Genomic DNA, 13,686 nt, shown 5'->3' with positions numbered 1-13,686 from the left:
CAACATGGCGGGCCCCTGGTGGAAGCACTGCCAGAGGTGGAGTACGAACTGTGCGAGTGCGAGTTTCTTTGAAAGCTTGTGGCATTTCAACGGCAGGTGTGCGTCTTTCTCGGCGTCCTCTCTGGGTCGGGCGTCCAGGAGCCCAGGGCCGACGGACGAGGTGAGTTTTGCGGCCGGCAGGGCACCGGGGAAGGGAGTGCTGTCAAACCTGGGAAGGTCATGCGTGCCACCGAGCCGTCAGCCGGTCCCGCCGAAAGGGCGCTCTTATTCCACTGACGGGTGTATTACTCCAGGGCCAGTTGCATTTCCAGACAATGTAACTGCCACGCGTCTTTTGCAAGAGTTTCCTGCATTTTGTAAGAATTTCTCAAATGAATGGTGACTTGTTGCAGGGGTGTCGGCTTGTTCAACTTATGGTGCAAGCATAAAGGTCAAGACCTGACCTGACATCACAGGACAGTCGCACTTATCTCCAACTGTCTCTGTCTTGTCAAGTTCCCATTCATTTAGAGTTCTTTTTTTCTTTACCGCTACACACACAACCATTCATTCATTTGACATCGACGCGCATGTGCTGTTCCAGACTAGCCTAAGAAAACGCTTAATTTTAGAAAATGCTCAAAAGAGTAGTTGGCCGGCTGTCCAACAAACCCTACCCAGTTTTCTTGTCAAGTTCTCGTTCATTTACACTTTTTGAACAGCTACATATATACATTCATTCATTCATTCATTCATTTGACACTGACGCTCCTGTGCTGTGCCAGACTAGACTTGCAAAACACGTAATTTTAGAAAATGGTAAAAAGAGTTAAAACTTCAAAATCTTCATCAGTGTCCTGGGGGCAGCCGGGATTTTAGAAACACTGAGGAAACAAGTCCCTTCAATTAAAAAAAAAAAATGTATCGCAGCAGTCTACAGTTCACTACTTCTCTCTGTAAATGAAATTTAGTAACCTGAGATTCTGTTTTTTTTTTTTAAATTCTCCAAGCTGCCAGGAATTAATTTCTTACGTTCTTACGTTTTCTTATAAAATGGACATTATGGGTCAGTTGTCAATTGTAGAATATTAACCAACCCAAGGTTGCTAAAATCCACAACAATAACTCGCTACAAGAAATAAATGAATAAATACAGAAAAGAGGGCATGATCTCAGTCAGATTTTGTATGTTCATTTCCTAAATTGACAAATTATGATAATAAAATATCCATAGGTCTGATGTGCAGCATTTGCCTGAATTTATCCTTTGTCTACCCCTCTGTATTTTGACTTTCAGGGACAGCCGTTATCATCTACACAGATAAACCTGAAAGTTTTAAACTTCACCTCATCTCTAAACAGGTGAGTTGTGATGTGATCCCACCAGAGGCTTTGCACGGTTAGGTCTAAATTTCTTACAGTATGTTTTCTGGGGTTTTTGATTTTTTTTACATATGATTCAGTGTATTTCACAGTTAATGTTATTGTATCTTTCTCCTCAGACACAAGTCACGGTTGCTGTATCCCACACTACAGTCTTGCTGCTGCAGAACGATACACAGTGATGCAAAGCTCAAGGACCCCTTCACGTTAGCCCAGAAAGACCTAACAAGTTTATATGATGACATCAAAAAGGTGAATTTTTGTTAAAATATTTAAAATGTCACCATCCAGCTATATATTAGTTGTACTGGCCAAATGAGTTTTATGACAGTAAATAAAGGCGTACAAGTGAATATTTACGGAACGTGTCTTTTTTTGGCTTGTGTTACATTAAAGAAAGTTAAAAACAAGCATCTCAAAATTGCTTATGCGGAGAGTCTTGTACCATGTGTTAATTTAAAACTGAATAATGCAAATTTCCAGCTAGCGTTAGGCTAGTTAACAAATCTAGACAGCATGGAGACAGGAGGAAAGCGTTGCTATCGCTTGGATTTGACTTTGCAGCTCCAGTGACAGATAAAAAAAAAACGACATTTGAGTGAGCCTTCCAAGTGTTTTCATCTCAAAATGACACTGAGTAGAAATGAACAGAGGACGTTTATTTCGCACACTGGTGGATTGTGATTGAAATAAAAGACATGAATTTTATTACTCTGCTTCACAGGAGCTGTTTGTATCTAAAGAAGAGCTGAAGTCTCTATGTGACTACTACTTTGATGGCAAGGGCAAGGCAATCCGACCAATGATTGTTGTTTTGATGGCCCGGGCCCTCAACATCCACAGCAACAGAGCAGTGTAAGATTGTATCACTCCAAGCACCTACGTGCAGAATTCAAACAAAAATATAATGTTGTCACCATTTCTTAGCACAACTCGCCCACAAGCGACCTGTGATACACTGGTTACCGCGGCGATGCGCCACACCTTGTGATAGGAGCATTTAAATTGTTCTACGAATCATAATCCGGGGGTTTTGTGTCCTCTCACTTCCTGCAAATGTGTCGTCTTTGTCCTCTGCAGAGATTTGATCCCCGGGCAGAGGGCCATAGCTATGATCTCAGAAATGATTCACACAGCCAGCCTGGTGCACGATGACGTAATAGATGGATCCGATAAACGCAGAGGGAAGAGGACCATCAATGACGTGTGGGGGGAAAGAAACGTAACGGCAACAAAATCAGCTCCAAATCAACAATTCCTCATTTTCATATTACCTCATAGTTTTCATTAAAGGATGTGTATATCACTTTCTTCTTTTTTTTTTTTTTTTTCGGGTCCTCTCTTCCAGGCTATCTTGGCAGGAGATTTCATCCTCTCAGCCGCCTCCTTGGCCTTGGCTCGCATCGGTAACAACACTGTGCTAAAAGTGTTGTCCCAGGTGATAGAGGACCTGGTGCGAGGTACAGTATAGCCCTCCAATTGTTCGTACTGTTGGTTAATCTTTTTTTTAAGTCATTTCCGCACTAAGCATCTGTGCACACTGGAAGCTGCAGGGGGTAGGAAGAGCCCATCGGTATACCGTGTGCCGCTGTCCAAATCGATACCCACTGTGCTTCCAGGTGAATTCATGCAGCTGGGCTCCAAGGAGAACGAGAACGAGAGATTCAAACACTACCTTGAGAAAACCTTCAAGAAGACAGCAAGTCTTATTGCAAACAGTTGTAAAGCAGTATGTACGTTCTGTCTCCACATAAATGGCACAGAGATAGAGAGAAGCCTCAGTTCCTGCACTTAATGTTTTTTGTTGACTGTCTGTCTGTCTTTTTATTGAAGGTATCCATTCTGGTAAATTCTGATCCTGAGGTTCATGAAATAGCCTACCAGTATGGGAAGAATGTAGGCATCGCATTTCAGGTGAGTTCTGATCTGGGAGCAGGTCTGGTTGCAGCTTTAAGTTCACCAGCTAAATCACATCGGCCATCAACGGATTATTGGATAAGTGAGAACTCCCTCTACTGAAAGAACGTTACAGCACATTTTGTTTTAACCCAGATTATCTCTCTCTGTCTTGTAGCTAGTGGACGATGTCTTGGACTTCACATCGGGAGCCAATCAGCTGGGGAAGCCCTCAGCCGCAGATCTCAAACTGGGCTTGGCCACTGGACCAGTCCTGTTTGCTTGTCAACAGGTGAGACCAGCTTTATCATTTAAACTGGAAACGTGTACAGGTTTTCATGGAAACTGTAAATCACAATCACGCAACTAGCACATGTGGACATACACCATGCATCACTGTCTGCAGCCAGTCTTTACCTCCATTACTTTTTTTTTTTTAGTTTCCTGAGCTTCATGCAATGATCATGAGACGCTTCAGCTCTAATGGAGATGTAGATCGAGCCTGGCAGTACGTCCTTAAGGTATGACCAATCACACGTTGTACAAAAAAACTTAAGGTTTGCACTTAGAGTTTCTTGAAGTGTTTTGATTTACATGTAAGGTCCTGAAAAGTTTTAAATACAGATTACAGGTGGGGCAAAAGTTTTTACCGACTGTTTTGAGTCACAGATGATTATATCCTCAGACAACAAGTTCTGTAAGGAAACGATGTCCTGCTTCCTGTGTAAGACATTTTTAATGTAAACTTCACAAAACTGAATATTCAAGATCGACGTTTGTTATGAGTTAGGTAAATGTGGTTAACGTGTAAACATTAACTTCAGCTGTAACACCTTAACTAAGTGATGCATTTTTAAGGGGTTGTTGATGTTGTAATGATGTTGTGACTAACATTACAACTCAGTGCTTTATCTTGAGAAGAAGAAGCAGAGCGATGCTGGTGCAGAACATCAATGGTCAGTAAACTGTTCTGGGATAGATAAAGACTACAACAATGCGACCGGCCCTTCTCCTTGTCCTGTTTTTAGAGCGATGGCGTGCAACAGACCAACTACCTGGCCCAGCGCTACTGTCAAGAAGCCATCAGGCAAATCAGTATGATCAAGCCGTCCCCGGAGAGAGACGCCCTCATCAGGCTCACAGAGATGGTGCTCACCAGAGACAAATGAACCTCCTCTGCCGGGGCTTCACATCAGGCAGCTACCTGTGGAAAGGCGACTCACCCTGACCCCGTGTGCCTGCGCAGGGCGGGGTCAAGACAAAGACGGTGAGAGAAGCAATGGAAGTATGGTTCGGAAGGACCCCTGGTGCTGGATTTAGTGCCAACTCTAAATGAAAATGGCAGCAAGCTGGTTTGTCCGAACACTTAATCAGACTCAAGGGATCAAAACAGCGTTCAGGGGTCTCTCAGAACTGATACCTGTTGTTTCATGGCTCACTCCTAAAATATGAATGAGGCTGAGTCACTTAATGCTTTGAGATATAAATACCCTTGGTTTTTACTGCACAACCTTGTGACGATTTGGAAGTGCATTGCAATCTTAAATTACCGGGTGCCACTGCATACAGTACTGTAACTGCAACTGCCTCCCATGCCTCAGACTAGCAGACTGCGAGTGAATAGTTTATGTGCTAGTCCTGAGTGGTGGAGTTGTTGCACAATCTGTGTTATTCCAAATGATAAGTGCATAATTGTCATCTGTGTGTTTGTCTGGATCTGTGTTGATGTCCTCCGAGATCCGTCCACACCTCAAAGGCCAGACAGTCGCATGTTTGTGACTTGTGAGATGTTGTGAGGTTACTTTTGTAATGCAAAGTGCCCTGTAACAACCAAGGCCTTAACATGTACAATGACTGTGTGCTCAATAAACCAACTGTTTTATTTATTTAAGCCAAGCTTTTGCTCCGTTTTGATTCTCAAGTGACCACACACGCATGTTGTACATAGAATTGTTTATTATAAAAGACTGTACATTAATTTTTCAATCAACATTTTATATGTACAAATGAAGGGCAGACAGAGATAGCTTTCAATATTTGCTATCCATGAAATTGAGCCAGAAATTTTTTTTTTTTTTTTTTTTAATTTAAATTGGAAATTCTAAAGCAATGGGGCAAAAATATCAAGGCAATAGCTGCAGTATCCTGAAATGGTAAATGGTGACCACTGCAGGTTAACCTTGCATTGGAAAGTCAAGATCATGTTAGATGAATGTTCTAGGGCTAACAGAAAAAAAAACAAAAAAAACCACAATGTTGTCGAGATGATTCCAAGACCTGAGTGAAACCTAATAGTGATTGGCTGATTTGACTTTGAGTTAAATATGTACACCTGTGCAGCCCAGAGGATTTCATGTTCAGAGCATTCAACATGGTCCTTGAACCCAGAGCAGGTCGTTGTTGCTTTGAGAAGACTGAGGAGGTATTAGAGTTGTTTATTGGTCTACTACATCTGAATTGTCGCATGGCAGTGTCAGGCATGACAATTCCAGTTGAACTGTCACTGCACACCCCCTGCTGCCTATCCATTATTGCCAGTTATCAATGGATCCTACAGATTTTGTGGATTGGTATATAATTAATAACAAGGATGTGACATAAATGATCTTAAAATGCTCGATAATGAGCCCACAAAAAAAAAAAAAATAAAGGAATGTGTTTTCCTGCTTCAGACAGATCTAAACTCGTGACGGACCAAACTCCATTTCAGTTTTAGGATTTTTTTTTAGTTCGAATGCAAATGGGCATTTAAAAGGTGAGACCATGGGAAAGCCCGAAACTTCAGTCTAAAAAGTTTAGTGACTACAACAGTGGAATAAAAATTAAAAAAGGTGAATACACTTACAACATAATGGAAGCATAATGACAGTAAAATTAAGATTACATTATATCTCTTAAAATTTTGCATGCTTTAACGCCAAGACTGATTTTCAGGAGTAATTGTTGCTTTAAAATAGCATTTACAGTATTTAAATTTGTAAATTATTGACAGGCCATCTGTGTGTATTTTCCATACAAATGGGTCTTACGGCGTCGAGGAGGGCACCACTAATGAAAACTATCATATAATCGACATTCACTGAATTTACATTACAGAAACCCAAGTGGCTGCGGCTCACATTATATACAACTGACAGTGCAAACACTAGAACTGAAGGTGCGTACGTGACATTAACAGTTTATTTTGTTCCATAAAAACCTAATACTCTTGTTCATAAAGGATTCGGTTCCGAATCGCAAATCTCGTACAACCTTCAGCTGTGCGACCGTCTTCTTGAGTTCAACCTGCGAGAACACGTGCAGTCCAATTGTTTAGAAACTTTGTTTGTTTGGTTTACATATTCCATAAATGTCCCCCGCCCACCCATATAACACCAAAATAAACTAAATAGATATTACTTTTCATTTTATTTGCAATCAGTTAGGGAAAGAACATTCTGTCATATCAAAAGGGGAACATTACAGTTTCAGGAGTCAACGTTGCTGCTGTCAGTCTCTCAGTGGATTATGATATGACTGAATAAATAGACTGTACTGTTACCGTGAGGTCCCTTCAGTCGGCATAGTGCATGATGGACTCCACGTAGTTGCCGGGGAAGAGGCCGGTGACGCCGTTGCAGACGCCCTCGAACCAGCCGTCGTCGTTCTTCTTGATGACATAAATGATCGCCCCCTCCATGAAACTCAGCTCGTCATCCTTGTCCTTGGCGTAGTCGTAGATGGCCACCACTGAAAAGAGAAGGGGGAGATTTTTGTTTGGCACAAAAATGAGCAGCGAGTATCCAATGGAAGACTTAGAGATCACAAAAAAAATTTGTGCTTGTTCTTTCAGCAAACCTTTCTCGATGTAGTTCTTGGGAGCCCACTGTGGGTCTCCATCAGCGTAAGGGTCGTTGTATTGCACGACAGCAGCATCCTCCTCCTCATAGTCCACCGGCGGCGGCGGCGGAGGGGGAGGAGAGTCGTCAAACATGGGCATGTCGTCCGGAGGGGGAGGGGGAGGCGGAGTAGGAGTATCTGCAACTGTTGTACAGACACTGAAAGTGAGATGACGGAAAATGTCCGAGAGTCGCTGGTCGACATGAGCCTGTGGCGGAGAGGGGCGGCGGCTGAATCATGCAGAATTAATGATAAAACATGCAGAACAGTGGGAATGTAAAGTCTTTGAATATTAAATTCATCAAGCAGGCTGCACCGACGTTGGGACTTCCCGTGGATCCCTTAAAAGGATAATATACTGTATGTTTAAGCCTCTTATGTGGTTTGTGTTGTTTGTGCTGCTCTTATTGTGGCTCTGAAACTCTATTCACGCATGTACATATAGAAAAAAAAAAAGAGAATTACACATGATTTGTGAACACAAATAAGTGATATTACATGCAGAGTCATGCTATTTAGTATATTAGTTTTGTGTGACAGCATCCACAATGGGAGAAAAGCTACGAAAGTGAATTGTAGATGGCTTTACTTAACATTTTATCCAGCGCTATGATCGCCTTAAACCTTGTCCGTCAATAAATGTCCACCACTGACATCTAAAGTTGCTGTCCGTCGAGCAATGATGTACCCAATTACTTCCACTGATATTTGACCACATTGCATGTGTCGGTCCAGCAGGGGGCAGCAAAGGGCCCCGTCTTTCTCCAATCCTTCACTCAGGCTCAACTCTGCGGCGCTTCAAGTACATTTAGCGTATGGTTATCAAGCTTCAACCAGTATTTAGATCACCTGAATAACTAAATTTAAAAAAAAAAAAAAAAAAGCCCGTAGCAGCCTCAACAATTACGGCCTTGAGGCAACAAACTTCGTCATTTGGCTCCTGCGCATGTTTTAAAAAGTCACTTCCACTGCCAAGTAAGATCATTCTATCAGGTATGGATCACACCCCTATTGCGCCTAATAAAACCAGTTTGTAACAGAACATTGTTGCAACAAGTCGGTAGTACTTGATCTCAACAGACAGAGAGAGGAGGATGAACAAGCACAATGCATGCTGGGTGATGTGAAAATGGGAATAGTTGGCACAGGAAGGGAAGGAAAGTATGTCTTAGCCTCTTCACTTACTGCTCTCCTGCATCCTGGCCACAAAGCCAGTCAGAGGTATCTGTGGAGTCAGCTGGGGCATGGGGGGAGGAGGAGGAGCGATAGACACTGAAAGCCAGCAGAGAAAAAGACAGAAAAAAGGCGGAGAAAGAGAGCGACAGAGAAAGACAAAAAAACAAAACAAAGAGAAAGACCATCAGTCACCAAGAATGTACAGAAGACAGTTAAGAGTGCACCCCAATCCCAAGCAAACACGGAACTGACAGAGACTAAAGAAACACACGGCAAGAATTGTGAGCTTGTACACATCTAACAGAATAAGACAGAGTGATGTGCAGCAGTGACAGACTGAGTGCTGAAATGCTTAGTCCCCTTGATTAACTGATCTACTGACAGATGTTTTCATATGTTGAACATTTGGCGGAGAAGATGACCAATCGGTTGTTGGAATAGTGGTTGACGCGTGAATTCCATCAACTGAGCCGTCTCCGAGGATCAGACTCAAATGTCGCAAGATTGAAAAGTTCAGTGACGTCTGTGGCCGTGATGAGATTTCACATGGGGTCCGGGGATCACCGAGGCCAGAGGATGAAGCGGATTATGTTTGATTTCTGTCAAATCAGACAGTTCCCACTCACGGCTCTAAAATCAGGAAGTAATGACAATGGCCAGAGGGGGGCACTGTTTGCCTTGAATATCTAATCAACCTAAATTCCTGGCAAGGCTGCTGAACTCTCTTTGGGGACCTGTTGTAGTTATGTACCTTGAATTCTTATTTCACACTTTTCGGACTTTTCACAGATCATCCGATCAATTCCAAGGCAGGGACACTCGGACTGATCGACACAGTGTCAGAACACGTGAAACCCAGCGCTTCGTTAAAAGAACCTCTGGGTTGATGGTCATCTTTTGGAGACGAGCCACTGGAACCACATTCACAACTTCCATTAACATGTGATCTGTATCTGACCATGACATCTGGATGAGGAACCACGCAAGGCGTGAATACCCGATGAACTCGTGGCCCGATCTGAATGCGATCGCCCACATCTGGAGGTGGTTTTGGCTCGCACTGTGATCTGATGTCATCCAGGTGTAAATGCAATTTGTACAGCTCGACCGCATTCTTAAGACAGAAAAAATAAAAATAAAATAATCCTCCTGCAAGTTAAAATGTCACTTAACTTTGAATCCTTATGCTATCTCCAGCTGCAATTAGTTCCCGTAGCTAGCAAGTCTTCCCTTGAAAAAGTGACTTAAAAATCAATGACGTACACACTTTGCACTGCTTTCCTTGGACGCGACTTGCTCGTTGACAAACCTGCCAGCCCTGCCTAACTAATATGCATAAAGAGATCCGATCGCAATGCAGGCAAAAAAAAAAAAAAAAAAAATGGAGATAATGCTTGTCAATGGCAGGTGTACACACAAAGGCCCATGAATTGGGTGTCATCATCCAGACAGTGTCTCCAGATACTGATCACATGTGAACAGCAGATATAAACGGAGCCTAGATTTTAGGAGGTAGCAAGTTAAGTTTTCAAGCAAACAAAACTGGGGGGATGTAGAGAGAAACACATTTACAGGCCAAGCGTTTGACCACGTTTTTACATGATGCCAAAAACTGCGACTGTGCAATCGGTGGCTGACATCGATGGTCCGGTTTGTATCTGCTGCAGGATTCAAGGACGAGGGCTTTTCTGCATCAATACTAAAGACATCCCTGCTGATAAAAAAGCCTTAACCTGCACTTTCAGAGTTAAGGGAAAAGTCAATAATTCTGACAAGAATGCAGGCTTGACCTTCAGAAAGCAGTGACTCACTTGCAAATATGAAGAACTGGTCTGTGGCTACAAATGTTAGCTTGCTTTAGTTTGTGACTGTGCATAATTTGGATGAAATTCAGGCTTTGTGCTTCAGTGACAGTTTAGGATCTATAAAGCAGGCTGGGATTGGAGACAGAAGGGCCTTACTTGAGTTCTGGCCATAGCCAGGAGTGCCTCCGTTAATATGAGGCTGCTGTAGTTGCTGCTGCTGCGGTTGTGGTTGTTGTTGTTGTTGTTGCTGCTGCTGTTGCTGCTGCTGCTGCTGTAGTTGCTGCTGCTGTTGTAGTTGCTGCTGCTGCTGCAAGGAGAACTGGGAAGTGACCGACGGCGCCCGACGGTAGGTGCCCGTGGCCGAAACCATAGAGACAGAGGAGTTGGAGGGGTTGTGCCGCGAAATCTGCCGCGAGATGGTTCCAAACTGGGACATTGGAGCGGGGCCCAGACCAGGCCCAGGGGCCACCGCTAGAAACACCCAAGGATGGGAATGGAAGAGAGGAAAGATAAGAAGGACCAAAGAAGGAAGGGGGTTAGATAGAGGAGATGGAAAAGGGGAAGAGGGAGAGAAAAAAAAAAAGCACCCATACATGAATCATCAACAGCGTAAAAGGTAATGTGAGCTTTTATATACTGATTAGAGCCCCACACCCCCTGAAAAGACACAATCAATAGCCAATCAGAGGAAGCAGATGAGCTAGGGATGCAAAACAGATTGTTAATTGATAATATTGTTACGCAGACATTTCATGAAATGAAACAAAAGAGTCCCAAGAGGACATCCGAATGAATCCTGCACCGGGGTTCACTGAGGTTCTTTAGAAATGTAGCAAAGGAAAATTCTGGGGGAAAAGATCCAGTGAGCAAAAGAAACAGAGCAGCAACAGAACAGACTAATCCAGGTTTCAACGGAACCCGGCAGCGAAAATGACTTCTTCACACCCTTTTTCGTGGACGTGGTAGCAGACGTTTACTCGAGCGACTGCAGGGAGAGTCTGCGATTGAGGGCACACTTGTATCATCACACTGGCCGTCTACCAATAACCAGATCAGCTCCTCAAACAACAGCCTTGTTGCAACATTAAATTTGCTCAAATATTTAGAGATTATAAAAGCTGTGTGTGTGTGTGTGTGTGTTAGAGAAAAACAAAAACAGAGAGGGACAGAGGGGGTTAAAGACTGGCCTGCTTGAGTATTTCCTGTTCATATTTCTAGATAACATACTGTCTCTCTGGAGAGGCCTGCTCTCAGATAGGGATGGGTGGAACCAGAGGAAGTAAGATTCAGAGGAACACAAGAGCAAACAAACTTCTCCATATTGTCACTGGCCGACGTTTTAGTAACTAATGGCTAGTTTTAAACGAGTGAATTCCTAAATCCGGCGGCAACATTAAAACTAAAGAAACGCCTGAGCGAGTTAAGACATTAGTAATGCGAAAAACCTGTGTCGGTCAACAGGAAGTCACCGTGGCATCACATAATTTCCACAGTAACAGTTTTAGGGGCCAAAACAATACATTAAACTCAACTAATGCTTTTTAAATGTGTCTTTTTGATTTATATATGCATTCATGGAATAAATTTGTTTCAGAGTAGTAGTATTCATTTAGAATAAGTGGGAAACATCCCATTATACCAACCTATCCTATGTCCTTTGGTGCTTTAGCTAGCTAATGTTATTGGCATGATGTTTTGTAATTTCTTATTTCTTTCTTCTTAGTTAAAAAGAAGCTAATTTTGGCTCAGCCTCGAACAGCTGGTGCCACCTGCCAAAATGGCTCTTCTCTGTCATACCCCGAGTTATAATTTGTGCCTGAATTGAGGAAGACGCTTGCCTGGCGGAGCTTTAAACTGAGTCACTTTTCCGGGGGAAAGCAAAGGAAGTCAAATGAAACAGTGACATACTGTACCTGCGCAAAAGAAGCCTCATAGCCCTTAAGGGAGATGAACTGAATATCTTTGTGTGGAAGTACTGCACACATTCTGCCAGTGCAGCATCCCACTTGGAGGATCTTACGCTTTATCCTTTGGAATTTTTTAGGTTGTAAGAGGTGTAAATGCGGACTGCCAACGGGCTTGGATATTTTCAGAGACATACAGCAGCTCGAGATCAAATATAAATGAACGTGTTAAGAGATTCTGCAGGAGCTAGTTAACTTTAGCCAGGGCTTAGGTGATATGAGACTTCTTTGTTAGCCAATAACAGAACAAGTGAAGATTTAGAAAGTAGAGTACCACCACCACCACCACCACCACAGAGGATTAAGAAAAATGTTAACTTAACTGATTACATAAAAAGCCAATACCTTATTTATAAGAACCACATCGTATGTAAACTGTACCTGTTGCCTCTCCAAACAGAAGCACATACACGGCCTGTTCACACTGCAAGCCACCGCAGAGCCGAACAACCAAGAAATCTTGGCTGATGTGTTTAGGTCAACAAGTTTATTGGCTGAGATAAATTGACCACAGCCATTACTTGTCAACAGCCAGATTACCGTCCTTCCTCATTTCCTTAGTAGCGTTATTTCATTTGATTGATAATACTTTTGCCTAGGAAGCTCAAATTTGGGGGATAAAGTTTTTTTGACCCAATCGCCTAATTAATGCCTTTTAGCAAGCTATGTCTAATTATCAATTTAAAGTACTTTTATACCAAACAAATTTTACACAATAGTGACATTATTTACATTATTTAAGTTTGCAGCTCCATGATACAATTTGTTAAGAAGAGCCTCTCTGCTTGCAGTGTGCACAGACAGACACCCATCCATGCCCACGACACCCTTATTTGTGCAACTCCGCCACGAGATGATCAGAACAGACGTGCGGATTTTCCACACTCCCAGACAGCGCAGACGGCAGGGGCGGGCCGCGGGGCTCGAGGAGTCTCACCTATGGGCGGCGGCGGCGCTGGGGGGGCGAGCCCGGCCATGGGAGGAGCAGGTGGAGGTAGAGGAGGAGGAGGAGGAGGGGGCGGGGGAGGCGGAGGGGCTCCCGGGGGAGCAGACATGGGCGGGACTGAAAGGAGTGTTTACATTAGTTCATTATTGAAGCTGGAACGGAGTCTGTCCTCGCCCGCCTCCTGCACCTCTACAGTTACATAACATCACATCACTTCACTCAACAACCCCTCGGGGCCAGGAGGAGGACTTCGACTTTGTCAAGGCACAGCTCTGCTCCGCACACACTCGGACACACTTCTTCGGTGGTATGAATTGAGCGTTTCCACGGCGACCAGCTGGTCGGGAGAGCTGTGGTTAGCCCCCGTGCTGCTGGCCCGCTCCCGGTGCTGAGGTAACAACAGCTACGACATAAACCCTGAAAATATTTCTTCCTCAGCTCAAATCCTGTGCAACAGTTAAACGCAGCACTATCCCTGGCCTGTGCAGGGTGTAATGCGGTACTGTGTGTAGCTTGTGTGTGACGTTATGCGGGCCTTACTGTTCCACTGTAAAGCAGCAGGCCTAACGCGGCTTGGCCTATTTACACAGTAGGATAGAGAATCAGCTGTGCTTAGAACACAATGGGCCTGCATAATCCCTGTCTGGTAAACATAGGC

General features: G+C 43.6%; 2 protein-coding genes across 5 annotated transcripts in view; one reads left to right on the top strand and one right to left on the bottom strand.

The window, feature by feature from the left end:
- The first annotated feature begins 4 nt into the window (after window positions 1-4).
- On the top strand, window positions 5-4,427 carry pdss1 (prenyl (decaprenyl) diphosphate synthase, subunit 1). Its single transcript, XM_040126630.1, has 11 exons — window positions 5-160; window positions 1,277-1,341; window positions 1,482-1,614; window positions 2,087-2,217; window positions 2,443-2,584; window positions 2,711-2,822; window positions 2,982-3,091; window positions 3,196-3,276; window positions 3,437-3,550; window positions 3,699-3,779; window positions 4,287-4,427. The coding sequence occupies exons 1-11, from the start codon at window positions 5-7 to the stop codon at window positions 4,425-4,427; spliced, it is 1,266 nt and encodes a 421-aa protein (XP_039982564.1).
- Window positions 4,428-5,211: 784 nt separating this feature from the next.
- abi1a (abl-interactor 1a) overlaps window positions 5,212-13,686 on the bottom strand; it is a 51,190-nt gene continuing 42,715 nt past the window's right edge. For 2 of the 4 annotated variants that reach the window (XM_040126422.1, XM_040126423.1), the window contains 4 exons: window positions 10,275-10,589; window positions 8,323-8,409; window positions 7,096-7,281; window positions 5,212-6,987 (listed from right to left, as the gene is read on the bottom strand). In XM_040126422.1, coding sequence (XP_039982356.1) covers window positions 6,812-6,987; window positions 7,096-7,281; window positions 8,323-8,409; window positions 10,275-10,589 — 764 coding nt within the window. In that variant the 3' untranslated portion in view covers window positions 5,212-6,811. The remainder of the gene's footprint in view (window positions 6,988-7,095; window positions 7,282-8,322; window positions 8,410-10,274; window positions 10,590-13,686) is intronic. The other 2 variants (XM_040126424.1, XM_040126425.1) reach the window with 1 other exon arrangement.

This window comes from Xiphias gladius, chromosome 5 (genome assembly GCF_016859285.1).
Source record: "Xiphias gladius isolate SHS-SW01 ecotype Sanya breed wild chromosome 5, ASM1685928v1, whole genome shotgun sequence".
NCBI classification, from domain to species: Eukaryota; Metazoa; Chordata; class Actinopteri; order Istiophoriformes; family Xiphiidae; genus Xiphias; species Xiphias gladius.
Note: the sequence above shows the minus strand (reverse complement) of the source record. Positions and strands in the feature narration are given on the sequence as shown.

What these genes read in the sequence shown, in the direction of transcription:
- pdss1 (XM_040126630.1), top strand. Translation starts at nt 5, where the DNA reads ATGGCGGGCCCCTGGTGGAAGCACTGCCAGAGGTGGAGTACGAACTGT. An exon ending in ATGTAGGCATCGCATTTCAG is followed by an intron (nt 3,277 to 3,436) that starts GTGAGTTCTGAT and finishes TCTGTCTTGTAG; the next exon opens with CTAGTGGACGATGTCTTGGA. An exon ending in CCTGGCAGTACGTCCTTAAG is followed by an intron (nt 3,780 to 4,286) that starts GTATGACCAATC and finishes TCCTGTTTTTAG; the next exon opens with AGCGATGGCGTGCAACAGAC.